Source organism: Stomoxys calcitrans, chromosome 4 (assembly GCF_963082655.1).
Source record: "Stomoxys calcitrans chromosome 4, idStoCalc2.1, whole genome shotgun sequence".
Classification (NCBI taxonomy): domain Eukaryota; kingdom Metazoa; phylum Arthropoda; class Insecta; order Diptera; family Muscidae; genus Stomoxys; species Stomoxys calcitrans.
This window is the reverse complement of record NC_081555.1, coordinates 140,020,476-140,041,525: the sequence shown is the minus strand read 5'-3', so window position 1 is coordinate 140,041,525 and position 21,050 is coordinate 140,020,476. Positions and strand designations below refer to the sequence as shown.

General features: G+C 36.0%; 1 protein-coding gene across 5 annotated transcripts in view; it reads left to right on the top strand.

Annotated features, from left to right (window-relative positions):
• The window catches only part of LOC106088340 (MICAL-like protein 1), a 236,281-nt gene extending 225,602 nt beyond the window's left edge, over positions 1–10,679 (top strand). For all 5 annotated transcript variants that reach the window (XM_059366425.1, XM_059366424.1, XM_059366423.1 and 2 more), the window contains 3 exons: positions 796–1,003; positions 1,072–1,227; positions 9,732–10,679. In XM_059366425.1, coding sequence (XP_059222408.1) covers positions 796–1,003; positions 1,072–1,227; positions 9,732–9,803 — 436 coding nt within the window. In that variant the 3' untranslated portion in view covers positions 9,804–10,679. The remainder of the gene's footprint in view (positions 1–795; positions 1,004–1,071; positions 1,228–9,731) is intronic.
• The last annotated feature ends 10,371 nt before the right edge of the window (positions 10,680–21,050 follow it).

Here is a 21,050-nt window from a genome sequence, read left to right as displayed (position 1 = left end):
CTATATGACAGCTTTATCTTAATATAGTCCAATCTGAACCATATTTACTTCAGATGTCGGTAGGCTTAAAATAACCCACTGTTTCAAATTTCAGCGAAATTGGTTAAAAAATAAAGCTTTTACTGGCTTCAGACCCCATATCGGCAGATCGGTCTATATGGCAGCTATATCTAAATATAGTCCGATCTGAAACATATTTAGGTCGGAAGGCGGAAGGCTTAAAAAAACTCACTGTTTCAAATTTCAGCAAAATCAGATGAAAAATAAAGTTTTAATGGGCATTGACCCTTTATCGGAAAATCGGTCTATATAGCAGCTATATCCAAATAAGATCCGATTTAGCCCGTTAAAGAACTTAACCAGCATGCATTAAAAGGACGTATCTGTGCCAAATTTCAGCTCAATATCTCAATTTTTGAAGGCTCTAGAGTGATTACAACAGACGGACGGTCAAACGGACGGCGGACGGATGGACGGACGGACATACTGACAGACGGACATAGTTTAATTGTCTTCGAATTTTACGAAGATCCAAAATATATATACTTTGTAGGGTCGGAAATTTATATTTCGATGTGTTGCAAACGGAATGACTAAACGAATATACCCCCTATCCTATGGTGGAGGGTATAAAAAACATATAATCAGTGGCCATCAGCACTATGAGCTGTTCAATTTGCCAGTGACCAGACTATACACGAACTAATCTAGATATCTTGTCTCTAACAAATAGAGTTTTTGTTCTCTCTAAAAGCCTTCAATAACTCTTCTTCTCTCCTCTTAATTGTATTTTAGACGCCGTCAACATCGCTTGGAACAAGAACAAGCCGATTTGGAATATGAAATACGTGTGCTAATGGCACAACCGGAACGCAATAAAACTGATTCGGATAAGGCCAGAGAGGAAGCCTTCATCGAACGTCTAATTGAAGTAGTGCAATTACGTAATGAAGTTGTGGAATGCTTGGAAATGGATCGCATTCGAGAAGCCGAAGAAGATCAAGTAAATTTGCCTTGAGATATCTTTTAGAGTCACTTAACTCATTTCTTCTTTCTTTACTTTCCCCATAGAGTATAAAACAACGTTTGGAATCACACATAGCCAATAAGAGGGACGATGAACCCGAAACTAAAAAGTCCTCTACATCGAAGCTATCGAAAAAGGAAAAGAAAAAACAAAAAGAATCCAAAAAATTGGCGAAAAATAAAAAATTAGATGCTGATAAGGTAAGAATACTAAAATTTTACAATTTCTGGAAAACTATTTAGAAGATTAACTTACCCTTTAACTTATGATTTTGTGATTCGGTACGAAAAATGCACAACGCACAAAATTTATTTTGAGCATCAAATATCTTAGGTTAGGTTAGGATGAGTGGGTTGCCCACTAAAGGTGAGTTCACTCGGAGGCCAGTCTGGCCCATTGCGGTACCCTAGAAAGAAAGGGAAGAGAAAGAAAATGTGAGACCTCGGACTAGAGGTTATACATGAAACGCCCACGCAAACTAGGGTGTACCTACACTAGAGCCTATGGCACCCCGCGTCGGAACCATCCTGTTCCTTCAACAAATCTCAGGAGACTTACCAGAGGTGTGTTCTCAATATAATCCAGATCACAAAAGAAAAGGCTCCTCAGAAAGGAGAGCCTACGTGCCTGCAGACTCGGACATGAACTCCGCAAGGGCTCAATAGTCTCATTTTAATCCTCATCGAGACATCATTGTGTGGTATTCCCATGCGGCCTATGTTACAGTGTCCAGTTATGACCCCCGTCAAGGTTCTCATCGACTTCTTATCGTACGCCAGCAACTCTCTCGTCCTCCTCCGGTCGATTACCGGCCATAGCGCCTTTGCAGTCCGGCAACCATCCACCGAGTCCCATCTCGCCACCGATGGCGCTCTAGCCATCCCCTTTACTGTGTTGACTAGCTCGAGCTACTCCTACTCCTACTTGAGCGTCGCCATACTATCCACATAAATTCGGGCAATATGTATTTGAGAGCTATACAGCGGTCAAAAAAAGTATTCATCATTAGCAAAATTGATAATAAATTCACTTATTTTGGGTAATTGAAGAAAATTTAAAGTAAACAAATAATGCAGTTTTATGCAATAGTTTATTTTTCGTAATATGTTTTAAAATAAATTCAAAAAATAAATTTAATTAGCGCAAAAAATGCAATTTTATATAATAACACCAAAAACAGAACAAAAAAGTATTCATCATTGATGTGCTATCATCAAAGTCAAATTCAAATATTATTTGGGAATCCCCCTTTTCTGTTTTATTTAGTAAAGGAGGCTTTGCCCTTGACAGCAAATATTTAATTTCATTGAAAATATAGTTTTTGTCAAAATGGGTCGTAAGCAAAACGAGGTTTCTGATGAGGTAAAAGTTTTGATAATAAAACACCACAGGAATGGTTTAACTCAAAAAACTATCAGTGAAATATTAAATAGACCACGATCTACTATACAATCCATCATCAGAAAGTGGACAGAAACGAAAACTGTTGACAATAAACCAAGATCTGGTCGACCAAAAGCACTTTCAGTTGGAGATGTGCGTTGGCTAGTGCGGCAAGTTCAGAAAACTCCGAAGACAAATGCGACCATTCTTCGTAAAAACACTATGGAATATTTAGGGAAGGAAGTTACTACACAAACAATTCGAAATACACTCAAAAGGCATAGTTACAGAGGAAGAACTGCACGTAAGAAGCCCTTTATAAATAAAATAAACCGAGTGAAAAGGCTAAACTTCGCAAAAATGTATGTAAAACAGCCCGAATCATTTTGGAAAACAGTCATTTTTGCAGACGAGAGCAAGTTTAATCTTTTTGGGTGCGATGGAAAGGTCATAGTGTACAGAAAACCAAATACAGAGCTTGAAGAACGAAACACAGTTGCTACTGTAAAACATGGTGGAGGTGGTTTAATGGTTTGGGGGTCTATGGCGGCTTCAGGAGCGGGAAATCTTGAAATTATTAATGGAGTAATGGATCATAAGTATTACATTGACATTTTAAAGAGGAATTAAAAAGATAGTGCTGTAAAACTTGGGCTTGGTAATAACTTTCAATATTATCAAGATAATGACCCCAAACATTCTGCTTTAAATACCAAGATGTGGATGCTGTATAACTGCCCCAAAGTCATTAAAACTCCTCCTCAAAGTCCCGACTTGAACCCAATTGAACATCTTTGGGAACATCTCGAACGCAAATTGAGAACGCGCAATTTTTCGAGCAAGAGTCAAACAATGGTGATAAACAAACAGGTGATAATGGAGGAATGGACTAATATAGACCAAAATATAACCGCTAAATTAGTCCAATCGATGTCAAACCGTTTAAATGAAGTTATAAGACGCGGTGGTCGAATAACAAAGTATTAATTTTTTTAAATTATGTTATTTATTTTTTTGTTTTTTTGCAATGATGAATACTTTTTTTGTTTAATTTTTTGTGTTCAGCTGTAAAATGGCCCTTTTTGTTCCAATAAATACTATTTTTTTCTTTAAAAACAATGAAATTGTGTACATATATATCACACAAGCACTACTGCATCATTAGTTTAATATGTTTTTATTCCAATTGTCTTTTGTAGACTTATTAAAAAAAAAACATTGAATGATGAATACTTTTTTTGACCGCTGTATCTAAATCTGAACTGATTTCCATGAAATTCACCAGTCATGTCGAGAGCCAAGAGAATAATCCTTCCTGCCAAATTTAGGGAGAATAGGTTAACAAATGTCTCGGCCGATTTCTATGAAATTCACCAGTAATGTCGAGAGTCATAAAAAAATCCTTCGTGCCAAATTACGAGTGAATCGGTTAACAAATGAGCACTTAATTGCAATTTTACTCAAAATCGAATGAACATATATATGGAAGCTATATCTAAATCTGAACCGATTTCAACCAAACTTCTCATTATGGTAGGCGTCGAAAATGCGTCATGGTCAATAAATGCGCTTGCTATGACTCTAGAAGTTAAAATCGAGCGCTATATATATATGAGATCTATATCTTAATCTGAACCGATTTCCAGTAAGGTTGAGAGTCAAGAGAAAATCTTTCCTGTCAAATTTTGAGAGAATCGGTTAACAAATGACTATTTTATTGCATTATTACTGCAAATCGGAAGAACATATGGGAGCTATATCCAAATCTGAACCGATTTTTTCCAATTTCAACAGACTTCGTCTCTAGGCAAAAAAAAATGCCTCTACCAAATTTTAAATCGAATCGGAAAGTGAATCTGAGTCGATCGGTATACTTATCAATGGGTCTATTTCTCTTCCTTGTGGTTGTTACAAACAAATACACTTAGTTATAATACCCTGTACCACAGTAGTGGTGTAGGGTATGAAAATTCTAAAAACCAACGTGAGTTTGCATTTGCTGTAACTTCCTTAGTTTTGCAAACTTTAGAATTTTTCGGACACCGTTGGATTCGTAAGGACAATCGCTAGTTGTGCTGGATGAAGCAATACTGTAAAGTTTTCTGTAAAATAACATCGCAAAAACTAAGTTTTTTGGGCGCAAAAAAATTAAGGTCATTTGCAAGGCCAAAAACGCTGTAACTCCTTAATTTTTTCGAATTTCGAAAAATTTTCAGCATTCCACAGTTTGAAATTCGAGAAGATTCATAAAATTACCAGAATTACTTAAAAATTCATTTTTTTTTTTGCATTTTTTAGCTAAGGTTAACCCCTTGTGAAAATTATGAAAATTTTTGATGCGAAAAAAAATTTCGAGTTGAGTATACAGTATTGAAGATTACGGAAAAAAATGCCGATAAGTGCAACTTCTATGATTCGTGAGGAAAATCTTTTTCCCTAGCTGTGCTGTATAAGGCAATACTGTAGTTTTCTGTAAAAAAACATTGGAAAAAAACATATTTTTGGGCGTAAAAATTTAAGGTCATTTTCAAGGCCAAAATCGCTGTAACTCCTTCATTTTTCCGAATTTTGAAAATGTTCCAGTATTCAGCAGTTCAAAATTCGAAGAAGATTCGTACAGAGTTACTTAAAGTTCACATTTAATTTTTTTGCAAAGGATAACCCCTTATGAAAATTTGCAATTTTTGATGCAAAAAAATTTTTCGAGTTGAGTATACAGTATTGAAGATTATGGCATAAAATACGGATTAGTGCAACTCCAATGGTTTTTCTTAAAAAAACAAGCTCAAAATCGCTTAATTAATATCCGAAAAATGCTAAAAAAATCAAGGTGAATTTGAAATTGCTGTAACATCTTTTGTTTTGCGAATTTCAAAATTCTGAGGACACCGTTGGATACGCAAGGAAAATGTCTTTTCATAATGGTACTCGACAAAGCAATACTCTCTTCTGTTTCCTTGAAAACTTTACAGTATTGCTTCAAGATCGCATAATTTATATCCAAAAAATTCAAAAAAACCAACGTGAGTTTGCAATTGCTGTAACTTCCTTAATTTTTCAAACTTCAGAATTTTTCAGACACCGTTAGATTCGTGCGGAAAATATCTTTCCGCCGAGGTGCTGGATGAAGCAATACTGTAAAGTTTTCTGCAAAAAGCATTGGAAACAAGTAAAAGCGTGCTAAGTTCGGCCGGGCCGAATCTTATATACCCTCCACCATGGATCTCATTTGTCGAGTTCTTTTCCCGGCATCTCTTCTTAGGCAAAAACGGATATAAGAAAAGATTTGCTCTGCTATTAAAACGATATCAATATATGGTCCGGTTCGGACCACAATTAAATTATATGTTGGAGACCTGTGTAAAATTTCAGCCAATTCGTATAAGAATTGCGCCCATTGGGGCTCACGAAGTAAAATAGAGAGAACGATTTTTATATGGGATCTGTATCGGGCTATAGACCGATTCAGACCATAATAAACACGTTTGTTGATGGTCATGAGAGGATCCATCGTACAAAATTTCAGGCATATCGGATAATAATTGCGCACTCTAGAGGCTCAAGAAGTCAAGATCCCAGATCGGTTTATATGGCAGCTATATCAGGTTGTGAACCGATTTGAACCTTATTTGACACAGTTGTTGAAAGTAAAAATAAAATACGTCATGCAAAATTTCAGCCAAATCGGATAGGAATTGCGGCCTCTAGAAGCTCAAGAAGTCAAATCCCCAGATCTGTTCATATGACAGCTATATCAGGTTATGGACCGATTTCAACCATACTTGGCACAGTTGTTGGATATCATAACGAAATACTTCGTGCAAAAATTCATTCTAATCAGATAAGAATTGTGCCCTCTAGAGGCTCAAGAAGTCAAGACCCAAGATCGGTTTATATGGCAGCTATATCAGGTTATGGACCGATTTAAACCATACTTGGCACAGTTGTTGGGTAGCATAACAAAACACGTCGTGCGGAATTCCATTCCAATCGGATAAGAATTGCGCCCTCTAGAGGGTCACAGAAGTCAAGACCCAAGATCGGTTTATATGGCAGCTATATCAGGTTATCTACCGATTTGAACCATACTTGACACAGTTGTTGGATATAGTAACAAAACACGTCGTGCAAAATTTCATTTCAATCGGATAAGAATTGCGCACTCTAGAGGTTCAAGAAGTCAAGACCCAAGATCGGTTTATATGGCAGCTATATCAGGTTATGGACCGATTTGAACCATACTTGGCACAGTTGTTGGATATCATAACAAAACACGTCGTGCAAAATTTCATTCTGATCGGATAAGAATTGCGCACGCTAGAGGCTCAAGAAGTCAAGACCCAAGATCGGTTTATATGGCAGCTATAACAGGTTATGGACCGATTTGAACTATACTTGGCACAGTTATTGGATATCATAGCAAAACACGTCATGCAAAATTTCATCCCAATCGGATAAGAATTGCGCACTCTAGAGGCTCAAGAAGTCAAGACCCAAGATCGGTTTATATGGCAGCTATATCAAAACATGGACCGATATGGCCCATTTACAATACCAACCGACCTACACTAATAAGAAGTATTTGTGCAAAATTTCAAGCGGCTAGCTTTACTCCTTCGGAAGTTAGCGTGCTTTCGACAGACAGACGGACGGACGGACGGACGGACGGACGGACAGACGGACGGACATGGCTAGATCGACATAAAATTTCACGACGATCAAGAATATATATACTTTATGGGGTCTCAGACGAATATTTCGAGTAGTTACAAACAGAATGACGAAATTAGTATACCCCCCATCTTATGGTGGAGGGTATAAAAACAACTTTTTTGGGCGTAAAAATTTAAGGTCTTTTTTATGGCCAAAAACGCTGTAACTCATTCATTTTTTCGAATTTCAAAAATTTTTCAGCATTCCGCAGTTTGAAATTCAAAGAAGATTCGTACAATTAACAGAATTACCTAAAATTTAAAATTTTTATTTTTTTGCATTTTTTTAGCAAAGGCTAACCCCTTATGAAAATTTGCAATTTTTGATGCGAAAAAATTTTTCGAGTTGAGTACACAGTATTGAAGATTCTGGCATAAAATACGGATTAGTGCAACTCCCATGTTTTTTCTTCAAAAAACAAGCTCAAAATCGCTTAATTAATATCCGAAAAATGCTAAAAACAATCAAGGTGAAATGGAAATTGCTGTAACATCTTTTCAAATTCTGAGGACAACGTTTGATTCGCAAGGAAAATATATCTCCGTAATGGTGTTGTTTTCTTGAAAACTAGAGTATTGCTTCAAAATCGCATAATTCATATCCAAACGAGCAAATATGTTCATTATGTAGCTCCCATATAGACCGATTTCCCGATATAGAGTATTAAGCCCACAAAAGGATCATATTTTATCCGATTTGGATGAAATTTGAAACAGTGAGATTTGATAGACCTCTACACTTGTTTGTTGAATATCGTTCAGATCGGATCATATTTGGATATAGCTGCCATATAGACCGATCTCCCAATATGGAGTATTGTGTAGAGTATCTGGTCCACATTCCCTATATGGCCCAATCTGGACGATATTCAACAAAAGGGTTTACTGTTTCAAATTTCATCAAAATCGGATGAAAAATGCTCTTTTTATATTCAACAAAAAGGTTAAGAGGGGTACCGGAACTCGCTGTGCCAAATTTCATTGAAATAGGATGAAAGATACACCTTTTATAGGCTCATTACACAATATCGGGAGATTGGTATTTATGGCATCTATATCCAAATATGTTTCGATCTGGACGTTATTCAACAAACAGGTGTACAGGTCTATTAAAACTCACAGTTTTAAATTTCATCAAAATCGGATGAGAAATGCTCTTTTTATGGGTTCAATACTCTATATCGGAATATTGGTCCAAATATGGTCCGATTTGGACGATATTCAACAAAAAGGTTAAGAGGGGTACCGGAACTCGCTGTTCCAAATTTCATTGAAATACGATGAAAATGCGTCTTTTAGGCTCATTACACAATATCAGCAGACTGGTGTATGTATATGGCAACTATATCCAAATATGGTCCCACCTGTACCACATTTGAAAGGAATGAACACACTGTGCTAAATTTCATCGAATTCGAGTAATAAATGGATCTTTTATGGCCTCAATAACCTATATCGGTAGATAGGATGGTCGGTCTAGGGACAGCTATATCCAAATAAAGTCCGATCTGAACCGCACTTCCCAGAAATGAATAGTCTACCAGAACTCATTGTGCCAAATTTCATCGAAATCGGATGAAATATGACCAATTTATTGCCTCAGGACTAGAGATCAGTCCACATAGCGGCTATATATTACTAAAATCCGTTTTTAATAGATCAGAAGGTCAGGTTTATATACAAAGAATACCAAATCCTCAAAAATTTTTTGAAAAATGTTTTTATACCCAAGATATCTGCAAAATTATAAATACCCAGCTTTTGGGTATAAATGGGTAAATACCCGGGAATTTACCCAATTTACCGGGTAAATACCTTTTGGGTATTTACCCATTGCCCATCACTTATCATTGTCAATATCCACAGCTTAAGCTACTGACTGACCTTCATGCCAAAAAACACGCATTACACCACCATACACCCGCAGTCTGATAGTGACCTCTTTTAGCATATTCTCACACACTAATACTCCCATCTCCCCAATCTCACCACTAATACTCCCATCTATGACATTACATAACGAATGCTTAAATAAAATGTTTTTATACCCAAGATATCTGCAAAATTATAAATACCCATCTTTAGGGTATAAATGGGTAAATACCCGGGAATTTACCCAATTTACCGGGTAAATACCTTTTCGGTATATACCCATCGCCCATCTCTGATCATTGTCAATATCCACAGCTTAAGCTACTGACTGACCTTCATGCCAAATAACACTCATTTCACCAACACACACCCGCACCCTCATAGTGGCCTCTTTTAGCATTCCCTCACACACACACTAATGCTCCCATCTTCCCACTCTCACCACTAATACTCCCATTTATGACATTGTATTTACACTTATAACGAATGCTTAAATAAAAAGCAACAACAATTTGCTGTGCTTGTGCTTTTGCTTCTTTTATTGACAATTAATTTCTCATTTTCATGGATTTTCAGAAAGCTTTGCGTCTTGAGACATATGTAATTCGGCGAAAAATCACATGCCGAAATTTAGTGCCCCTAACGTTTTTTCTTCTTTTTTTTTTACAAAAATTTTTATTAACATAAGATATTTTTTGTATATTGCCTAAAACTTTCTTTTGTTTTTATATTTTCAGGATGCTGATGAATCCGAATTGAGTTTGGACAAACAAAAAACCAAAAAGAAAAAGAAGCTCTTAATCTTCTAAACAACTCAACTCAGCAGCTCAGCTCCAAAACTCTGGGTAATTCCTTCAACTAAGTCGTTCGTTCTCTTCTCTGTATTTTATGTGTGATAAAAAACAAATTCTAATGGCCAATCTTGTTTAAACAAAGAAAAATTATATATTGTCATTACTTTTAGTTGTCTTAACAGTTTTAGTGTGTGAAAAAAAACCTAGTTTTTTGTGTTTGGATTAATTATTTATTTAGATCTTAGAGCGGCGCTCATTATGTCACTTGAAATTAAAAATTCCTGTTCTCAACACTTGTAGTATTTTTAATGTAGTCCTCACCACACCACTCCACCACTAAAATTTATAGCATTATAGCTTATTTTGTTATTTGAAATTAAAAATTTCTTCAAATGTTTTTTCTTTTTTTTTTCTTAAAACAAAAGAAATAAAAATTAAAAGCTCCATAATTATTTGCAATACATATATTTTTTTTACATATAAATATTCTATCTATATTTAGTATTTACTTTCTTATTCATAAGTCTAATTTAAATCAAAAAAAATATGAAATTCATTAATTTTTTTATTTTTGTTTTTCAAAATCTCAATAAAAAGATTACAGTAATTTTTCTCTATTTGGATTTTTTTATATGAAAATGTTCTATTTATTTTTTTTTTGTATAATTCTAAGCATTAATGTTCCCCTCTACGAGGTCTCTGCACTGTATGTCCTTTAGCTGTTAACGCCCTTATATTTGCATTTTGGGAGCTATAAGCGTGCATTATTCTCGTTTCTTATTCTTTGTTTTGATATTCTATTACTGCATATACATATGATGATTTCATCGAAATGTGTGTTTATTTTTATTATTATTGAAAAATATAATAAAATAGAATGCTTTGCTTTGATATTCAAGAGAGAAATATTATTAATCGTTTATGAATACATATATTTTTTATGTTAAATATTTTTAATAAAAACAACAATAAAAAATATTAATTGAAAAAAAAAAAAACGAAAAATGTTTTATTTAGTCTTTCGTCTGGTTGGTTTTGCTGAATGTCCAGGTCCAGGAACTCTGCGACGAAGTTGGGGTGCGTCCAGAGGGGTACAACAACAACCCACTCGACTCAGACTCAAATCCGAGTCGAGTGTGTTGTGGTTGTAGCCACATTCTGTGGGTGAATAAGCTCGTTCCGGTCCAAAGGACCGATCGCCAAAGGAACAGGTTGGCCATTGGTTATTTAAAGGCGCCAATAACTTGCTTTGTCATATGGAGCATCCCGTCTTCTCATTGAGACTCTTAGCTCGATACCGCTGATTGTCCGCGACTGCCATGGAGCATTCCACTATCCGCAACCTGTGGACGGCTGGGCTAGGCACACATCCTGCACCAACCCTTGCTCTGTAGTAGTTGAGATGGGTGCATCTGCGAGTTCGTAATGGAGCCAGAACTGTCCTGGTTTGACAGGGGAGGTCAATTTTTTAATCCGGTAGCTATTCACGGCTTCTGCAGTGAAGACTGCATGAATGTTGTCCAGACCCTCTTACGCTGGAGGTTCTTTCTTGTAGCGCTTAACCTCTCACTCTAGATCATGTATATGGCCGGTGATGGCTTCTGGCCGGTGAATACCTATCTGCAAGATGATGGTTTGGATGGTTCCTACGACAGCAGCTATTGCTTGGACAGCAAATTTTTATGTGTAGTACTGATAAAAAGTAGAACATCCAGCGAATAGCTCAGATACAAGCGGCATGCCTATGTAAAAAGGAGATCGGTGGAGACCGCTATGCATGAGCTAAGGAACAGGGCTAAACTTCTCATATATCAATGAGTGCTGTTCGATTCCAGTTTAAGTTCAATGATTAGGAGCCTCCTTTTTATAGCCGAGTCCGAAAGGCGTGCCGCAGTGCGACACCTGCTTGGGGAGATGTTTTTACATGGCTGCCGTACCATTTATTTTCAAATGGCATAGTTCCTCAGAAATGTCGCCAGCATTAGGAGGTAATAATCACCGCAGAAAAGTTTTTTCAGATGTTTTAACCGGGATTCGAACCCAGGCGTTCAGCGTCCTATGCGGAAATGCTAACCTCTGCGCAATGGTGGCCTACAACGTTGTGTATAAAAAAAGAAAAATTATTCGTTGCCAAGATGACACACTGACAACGAGGGTTCTTTTAACAATGTCAGAACCGACACACTGATCCAATGCTTTGACCAGTACCGGTACCGAACTGTTCCTTAGATACTGGATAAACCATATGCTAGTAACAGGTGGATAAACTGAGGGTTTCATAACATAAATATAAGGGAAAAAGTGGCAAAGAGCACGCCTATGCAGAAAAGCTGTAAGGTTCTTACAAATGGCATACTACTGGGCTGGACCTAGGGGTCTGAATGTTTACCCAGAGAAGACTGTAATCTGCCTGTTCACGAGAAAGTCGAAAATGAGCCAATTTGGCGCGCCATGTTCCCACAACAAAAACTTTGGATCTTGAATAAGATACTGAACTGAGAGTGTCACGTTCGAAGCATACTGACCATTCTAAATTTTGTTGAGCGCTCTATAGATGAGCCGAGGGTTCAGAATTGGGCCTCAATTGGAGGATAGTCTTCTGGCTCTACGGGGCCTGATAAGCCCAATATAAACTTTTTAACTTAAACCTCATTGTATGATGAACGTCGATGGGGAAAATGTGCAATATAAGGACAATACGACAGTTCAGAGTCATATTGTCTTGCCATCGGCGGGGCGATGAGGAGCACACCCACTAAGGCACTGGAGACTCTTCTAGATATCTGTCATAGAGGACACGTAGCGAATAACTATCAAAATGCAAATTTGCCCATGAATATTCTATTAAGGAACAGGGGCGAACTTTCCTATATCAATGAGGGTTGTCCAATTCAAGTTTAAGCTCAATGATAAGGGGCCTCCTTTTTATATCCGAGAAGGCCCACCGCTGAAAACTATTTCTGATGTTCTCGCCAGGATTTGAAGCCAGGCGTTCAGCGTCATTTGTGGACATGCTTACCTCAGCGCTACATTGGCCTACCGTAACTACCGAACTATTCGGTGTAAACATTAGTGTAAGCCATAATAAATATTAGTCAATTGATAAGTAGAACTCAAAGCGATCGGTTATATTATTTCAAGGAATAGAGTTACAACAATATCGGAAAAACATACGGTCCTGCAGGTGGAGATGTGGGAGATTACGGAATGCTTGAGGTGGTACGGTGTTAACGCGAGAAAGTCGAGTGTGAACATTTTTACGGACAGGGCCGTAAGAACCAGGACGGTAAGGTCACCAACAATATTCGGGTGTAAGAAGGAGGATGACACTATTGGATAGCAGACCAATTTTTTGGAGCCTTTTATCATCTTTGTTATTAGGCGTTATTAGGCGTTATGTCTGCCTCTATGTAGGTCACAACGGTAAAAAACTGCTCTCTCTTCCTTCTGGGTGTTGCAAACAAATGCACTAAGTTATAATACCCTGTGCCACAGGGTATATAAATTAAAAAAAAAACCAACGTGAGTTTGCAATTGCTGTAACTTCCTTAGTTTTTCAAACTTTAAACACCGTTGGATTCGGAAAGAAAATCGCTTTCCGTAGTGGTGCTGGACAAAGCAATACTGTGAAGCTTTCTGTAAAAAACATCGCAAAAAAACTGTTTTTTGTCGTAAGAATTTAAGTTCTTTTTCAAGGACAAAAACGCTGTAACTATTTAATTTTTCCGAATTTCAAATATTTTCCAGCATTCCGCAGTTTGAAATTCAAAGAAGATTCGTAAAAATAACAGAATTACTTAAAAATTCGCATTTTATTTTTTTTTAATTTTTTTAGCAAAGGCTAAAAAAGATACAAAGTTTTGATGCGAAAAAATTTTTCGAGTTGAGTATACAGTATTAAAGATTATGACAAAAAATACGGACTAGTGCAACACCTATGTTTTTTCTTCAAAAAATAAGCTCAAAATCTCATAATTAATATCCGAAAAATGCAGAAAAAATCAAGGTGAGTTTGAAATAGCTGTAACATATATTGTTTTGGAAATTTCAAAATTCTGAGGGCAAAGTTGGATTCTCAAGGAAAATCTCTTTCCGTAATGGTGTTGAATGATGCAATACTCTCTTCTGCTTCCTTGAAAACTGAAGAGTATTGCTTCAAAATCGAATAATTCATATCGAAAAAATTCAAAAAAACCAACGAGAGTTTGCAATTGCTGTAACTTCCTTAATTTTGGAAAATTTAGAATATCTCAGACACCGTTGGATTCCTGAGGAAAATCGCTTTCCGTGGTGGTGCTGGATGAAGCAATACTGTAAAGTTTTCAGTGAAAAAGGTCGCTGAAACCAATTTTTTTGGTCGTAAAAATTCAAGGTCGTTTTCAAGGCCAAAAACGCTGTAACTCCTTAATTTTTTCAAGTTTTGAAAATTTTCCAGCATTCTGCAATTCGAAATTCAAAGAAGATTCGTACAATTAACAGAGTTACTTAAAAATTCACATTTTATTTTTTTTTGAATTTTTTTTGCAAAGGCTAACCCCTTATGAAAATTTGAAATTTTTGATGCGAAAAAAAATTTTCGAGTTGAGTATACAGTATTAAAGATTATGGCAAAAATACGGATTAGTGCAACTCCTATGTTTTTTCTTCAAAAAACAAGCTCAAAATCGCATAATTATATCCGCAAAATGCTAAAGAGTCAAAGTGAATTTAAAATTGCTGTACCATCTTTTGTTTTGCGAATTTCTACACTATTGTACTCTATTCAACTCTACTCTACCCTACACTACACTACTCTACTCTACCCTACACTACTCTACTCTACTCTACTCTACTCTACTCTACTCTACTCTACACTACTCTACTCTACTCTACTCTACCCTACTCTACTCTACTCTACTCTACTCTACTCTACTCTACTCTACTCTACTCTACTCTACTCTACTCTACTCTACTCTACTCTACTCTACTCTACTCTACTCTACTCTACTCTACTCTACTCTACTCTACTCTACTCTACTCTACTCTACTCTACTCTACTCTACTCTACTCTACTCTACTCTACTCTACTCTACTCTACTCTACTCTACTCTACTCTACTCTACTCTACTCTACTCTACTCTACTCTACTCTACTCTACTCTACTCTACTCTACTCTACTCTACTCTACTCTACTCTACTCTACTCTACTCTACTCTACTCTACTCTACTCTACTCTACTCTACTCTACTCTACTCTACTCTACTCTACTCTACTCTACTCTACTCTACTCTACTCTACTCTACTCTACTCTACTCTACTCTACTCTACTCTACTCTACTCTACTCTACTCTACTCTACTCTACTCTACTCTACTCTACTCTACTCTACTCTACTCTACCATCCTTTGTTTTGCGAATTTCAAAATTCTGAGGACACCGTTGGATTTTCAAGGAAAGCTCTTTCCGTAATGGTGTTGAACGATGCAATGCTCTCTTCTGTTTCCTTGAAAACTGAAGAGTATTGCTTCAAAATCGAATAATTCATATCCAAAAAATTCAAAAAAACCAACGAGAGTTTGCAATTGCTGTAACTTCCTTAATTTTGCAAACTTTAGAATATTTCATACACCGTTGGATTCGTGAGGAAAATCGCTTTCCGTGGTGGTGCTGGACGAAGTAATACTGTAAAGTTTTCAGTCAAAAAGGTCGCTGAAACCAATTTTTTTTGGTCGTAAAAATTCAAGGTCGTTTTCAAGGTCAAAAACGCTGTAACTCCTTAATTTTTTCAAGTTTCGAAAAATTTTCAGCATTCCGCAATTCGAAATTCAAAGAAGATTCGTACAATTAACAGAATTACTTAAAAATTCACATTTTATTTTTTTTTGAATTTTTTTTGCAAAGGCTAACCCCTTATGAAAATTTGAAATTTCTGATGCGAAAAAAAATTTTCGAGTTGAGTATACAGTATTAAAGATTATGGCAAAAAATACGGATTAGTGCAACTCCTATGTTTTTTCTTCAAAAAACAAGCTCAAATCGCATAATTATATCCGAAAAATGCTAAAAATCAAGGTGAGTTTGAAATAGCTGTAACATCTTTTGTTTTGCGAATTTCTACTCTACTCTACTCTACTCTACTCTACTCTACTCTACTCTACTCTACTCTACTCTACTCTACTCTACTCTACTCTACTCTACTCTACTCTACTCTACTCTACTCTACTCTACTCTACTCTACTCTACTCTACTCTACCATCCTTTGTTTTGCGAATTTCAAAATTCTGAGGACACCGTTGGATTTTCAAGGAAAGCTCTTTCCGTAATGGTGTTGAACGATGCAATGCTCTCTTCTGTTTCCTTGAAAACTGAAGAGTATTGCTTCAAAATCGAATAATTCATATCCAAAAAATTCAAAAAAACCAACGAGAGTTTGCAATTGCTGTAACTTCCTTAATTTTGCAAACTTTAGAATATTTCATACACCGTTGGATTCGTGAGGAAAATCGCTTTCCGCGGTGGTGCTGGACGAAGTAATACTGTAAAGTTTTCAGTCAAAAAGGTCGCTGAAACCAATTTTTTTTGGTCGTAAAAATTCAAGGTCGTTCTCAAGGCCAAAAACGCTGTAACTCCTTAATTTTTTCAAGTTTCGAAAAATTTTCAGCATTCCGCAATTCGAAATTCAAAGAAGATTCGTACAATTAACAGAATTACTTAAAAATTCACATTTTATTTTTTTTGAATTTTTTTTGCAAAGACTATTGCAAAGACCCTTATGAAAATTTGAAATTTCTGATGCGAAAAAAAATTTTCGAGTTGAGTATACAGTATTAAAGATTATGGCAAAAAATACGGATTAGTGCAACTCCCATGTTTTTTCTTCAAAAAACAAGCTCAAATCGCATAATTATATCCGAAAAATGCTAAAAATCAAGGTGAGTTTGAAATAGCTGTAACATCTTTTGTTTTGCGAATTTCTACTCTACTCTACTCTACTCTACTCTACTCTTCTCTACTCTACTCTACTCTACTCTACTCTACTCTACTCTACTCTACTCTACTCTACTCTACTCTACTCTACTCTACTCTACTCTACTCTACTCTACTCTACTCTACTCTACTCTACTCTACTCTACTCTACTCTACTCTACTCTACTCTACTCTACTCTACTCTACTCTACTCTACTCTACTCTACTCTACTCTACTCTACTCTACTCTACTCTACTCTACTCTACTCTACTCTACTCTACTCTACTCTACTCTACTCTACTCTACTCTACTCTACTCTACTCTACTCTACTCTACTCTACTCTACTCTACTCTACTCTACTCTACTCTACTCTACTCTACTCTACTCTACTCTACTCTACTCTACTCTACTCTACTCTACTCTAATCTACTCTACTCTACTCTACCATCCTTTGTTTTGCGAATTTCAAAATTCTGAGGACACCGTTGGATTTTCAAGGAAAGCTCTTTCCGTAATGGTGTTGAACGATGCAATGCTCTCTTCTGTTTCCTTGAAAACTGAAGAGTATTGCTTCAAAATCGAATAATTCATATCCAAAAAATTCAAAAAAACCAACGAGAGTTTGCAATTGCTGTAACTTCCTTAATTTTGCAAACTTTAGAATATTTCATACACCGTTGGATTCGTGAGGAAAACCGCTTTCCGTGGTGGTGCTGGACGAAGTAATACTGTAAAGTTTTCAGTCAAAAAGGTCGCTGAAACCAATTTTTTTTGGTCGTAAAAATTCAAGGTCGTTTTCAAGGCCAAAAACGCTGTAACTCCTTAATTTTTTCAAGTTTCGAAAAATTTTCAGCATTCCGCAATTCGAAATTCAAAGAAGATTCGTACAATTAACAGAGTTACTTAAAAATTCACATTTTATTTTTTTTGAATTTTTTTTGCAAAGGCTAACCCCTTATGAAAATTTGAAATTTCTGATGCGAAAAAAAATTTTCGAGTTGAGTATACAGTATTAAAGATTATGGCAAAAAATACGGATTAGTGCAACTCCTATGTTTTTTCTTCAAAAAACAAGCTCAAATCGCATAATTATATCCGAAAAATGCTAAAAATCAAGGTGAGTTTGAAATAGCTGTAACATCTTTTGTTTTGCGAATTTCTACTCTACTCTACTCTACTCTACTCTACTCTACTCTACTCTACTCTACTCTACTCTACTCTACTCTACTCTACTCTACTCTACTCTACTCTACTCTACTCTACTCTACTCTACTCTACTCTACTCTACTCTACTCTACTCTACTCTACTCTACTCTACTCTACTCTACTCTACTCTACTCTACTCTACTCTACTCTACTCTACTCTACTCTACTCTACTCTACTCTACTCTACTCTACTCTACTCTACTCTACTCTACTCTACTCTACTCTACTCTACTCTACTCTACTCTACTCTACTCTACTCTACTCTACTCTAATCTACTCTACTCTACTCTACCATCCTTTGTTTTGCGAATTTCAAAATTCTGAGGACACCGTTGGATTTTCAAGGAAAGCTCTTTCCGTAATGGTGTTGAACGATGCAATGCTCTCTTCTGTTTCCTTGAAAATTGAAGAGTATTGCTTCAAAATCGAATAATTCATATCCAAAAAATTCAAAAAAACCAACGAGAGTTTGCAATTGCTGTAACTTCCTTAATTTTGCAAACTTTAGAATATTTCATACACCGTTGGATTCGTGAGGAAAATCGCTTTCCGTGGTGGTGCTGGACGAAGTAATACTGTAAAGTTTTCAGTCAAAAAGGTCGCTGAAACCAATTTTTTTTGGTCCTAAAAATTCAAGGTCGTTTTCAAGGTCAAAAACGCTGTAACTCCATAATTTTTTCAAGTTTCGAAAAATTTTCAGCATTCCGCAATTCGAAATTCAAAGAAGATTCGTACAATTAACAGAATTACTTAAAAATTCACATTTTATTTTTTTTGAATTTTTTTTGCAAAGGCTAACCCCTTATGAAAATTTGAAATTTCTGATGCGAAAAAAAATTTTCGAGTTGAGTATACAGTATTAAAGATTATGGCAAAAAATACGGATTAGTGCAACTCCTATGTTTTTTCTTCAAAAAACAAGCTCAAATCGCATAATTATATCCGAAAAATGCTAAAAATCAAGGTGAGTTTGAAATAGCTGTAACATCTTTTGTTTTGCGAATTTCTACTCTACTCTACTCTACTCTACTCTACTCTACTCTACTCTACTCTACTCTACTCTACTCTACTCTACTCTACTCTACTCTACTCTACTCTACTCTACTCTACTCTACTCTACTCTACTCTACTCTACTCTACTCTACTCTACTCTACTCTACTCTACTCTACTCTACTCTACTCTACTCTACTCTACTCTACTCTACTCTACTCTACTCTACTCTACTCTACTCTACTCTACTCTAATCTACTCTACTCTACTCTACCATCCTTTGTTTTGCGAATTTCAAAATTCTGAGGACACCGTTGGATTTTCAAGGAAAGCTCTTTCCGTAATGGTGTTGAACGATGCAATGCTCTCTTCTGTTTCCTTGAAAACTGAAGAGTATTGCTTCAAAATCGAATAATTCATATCCAAAAAATTCAAAAAAACCAACGAGAGTTTGCAATTGCTGTAACTTCCTTAATTTTGCAAACTTTAGAATATTTCATACACCGTTGGATTCGTGAGGAAAACCGCTTTCCGTGGTGGTGCTGGACGAAGTAATACTGTAAAGTTTTCAGTCAAAAAGGTCGCTGAAACCAATTTTTTTTGGTCGTAAAAATTCAAGGTCGTTTTCAAGGCCAAAAACGCTGTAACTCCTTAATTTTTTCAAGTTTCGAAAAATTTTCAGCATTCCGCAATTCGAAATTCAAAGAAGATTCGTACAATTAACAGAGTTACTTAAAAATTCACATTTTATTTTTTTTGAATTTTTTTTGCAAAGGCTAACCCCTTATGAAAATTTGAAATTTCTGATGCGAAAAAAAATTTTCGAGTTGAGTATACAGTATTAAAGATTATGGCAAAAAATACGGATTAGTGCAACTCCTATGTTTTTTCTTCAAAAAACAAGCTCAAATCGCATAATTATATCCGAAAAATGCTAAAAATCAAGGTGAGTTTGAAATAGCTGTAACATCTTTTGTTTTGCGAATTTCTACTCTACTCTACTCTACTCTACTCTACTCTACTCTACTCTACTCTACTCTACTCTACTCTACTCTACTCTACTCTACTCTACTCTACTTTACTCTACTCTACTCTACTCTACTCTACTCTACTCTACTCTACTCTACTCTACTCTACTCTACTCTACTCTACTCTACTCTACTCTACTCTACTCTACTCTACTCTACTCTACTCTACTCTACTCTACTCTACTCTACTCTACTCTACTCTACTCTACTCTACTCTACTCTACTCTACTCTACTCTACTCTACTCTACTCTACTCTACTCTACTCTACTCTACTCTACTCTACTCTACTCTACTCTACTCTACTCTACTCTACTCTACTCTACTCTACTCTACTCTACTCTACTCTACTCTACTCTACTCTACTCTACTCTAATCTACTCTACTCTACTCTACCATCCTTTGTTTTGCGAATTTCAAAATTCTGAGGACACCGTTGGATTTTCAAGGAAAGCTCTTTCCGTAATGGTGTTGAACGATGCAATGCTCTCTTCTGTTTCCTTGAAAATTGAAGAGTATTGCTTCAAAATCGAATAATTCATATCCAAAAAATTCAAAAAAACCAACGAGAGTTTGCAATTGCTGTAACTTCCTTAATTTTGCAAACTTTAGAATATTTCATACACCGTTGGATTCGTGAGGAAAATCGCTTTCCGTGGTGGTGCTGGACGAAGTAATACTGTAAAGTTTTCAGTCAAAAAGGTCGCTGAAACCAATTTTTTTTGGTCCTAAAAATTCAAGGTCGTTTTCAAGGTCAAAAACGCTGTAACTCCATAATTTTTTCAAGTTTCGAAAAATTTTCAGCATTCCGCAATTCGAAATTCAAAGAAGATTCGTACAATTAACAGAATTACTTAAAAATTCACATTTTATTTTTTTTGAATTTTTTTTGCAAAGGCTAACCCCTTATGAAAATTTGAAATTTCTGATGCGAAAAAAAATTTTCGAGTTGAGTATACAGTATTAAAGATTATGGCAAAAAATACGGATTAGTGCAACTCCTATGTTTTTTCTTCAAAAAACAAGCTCAAATCGCATAATTATATCCGAAAAATGCTAAAAATCAAGGTGAGTTTGAAATAGCTGTAACATC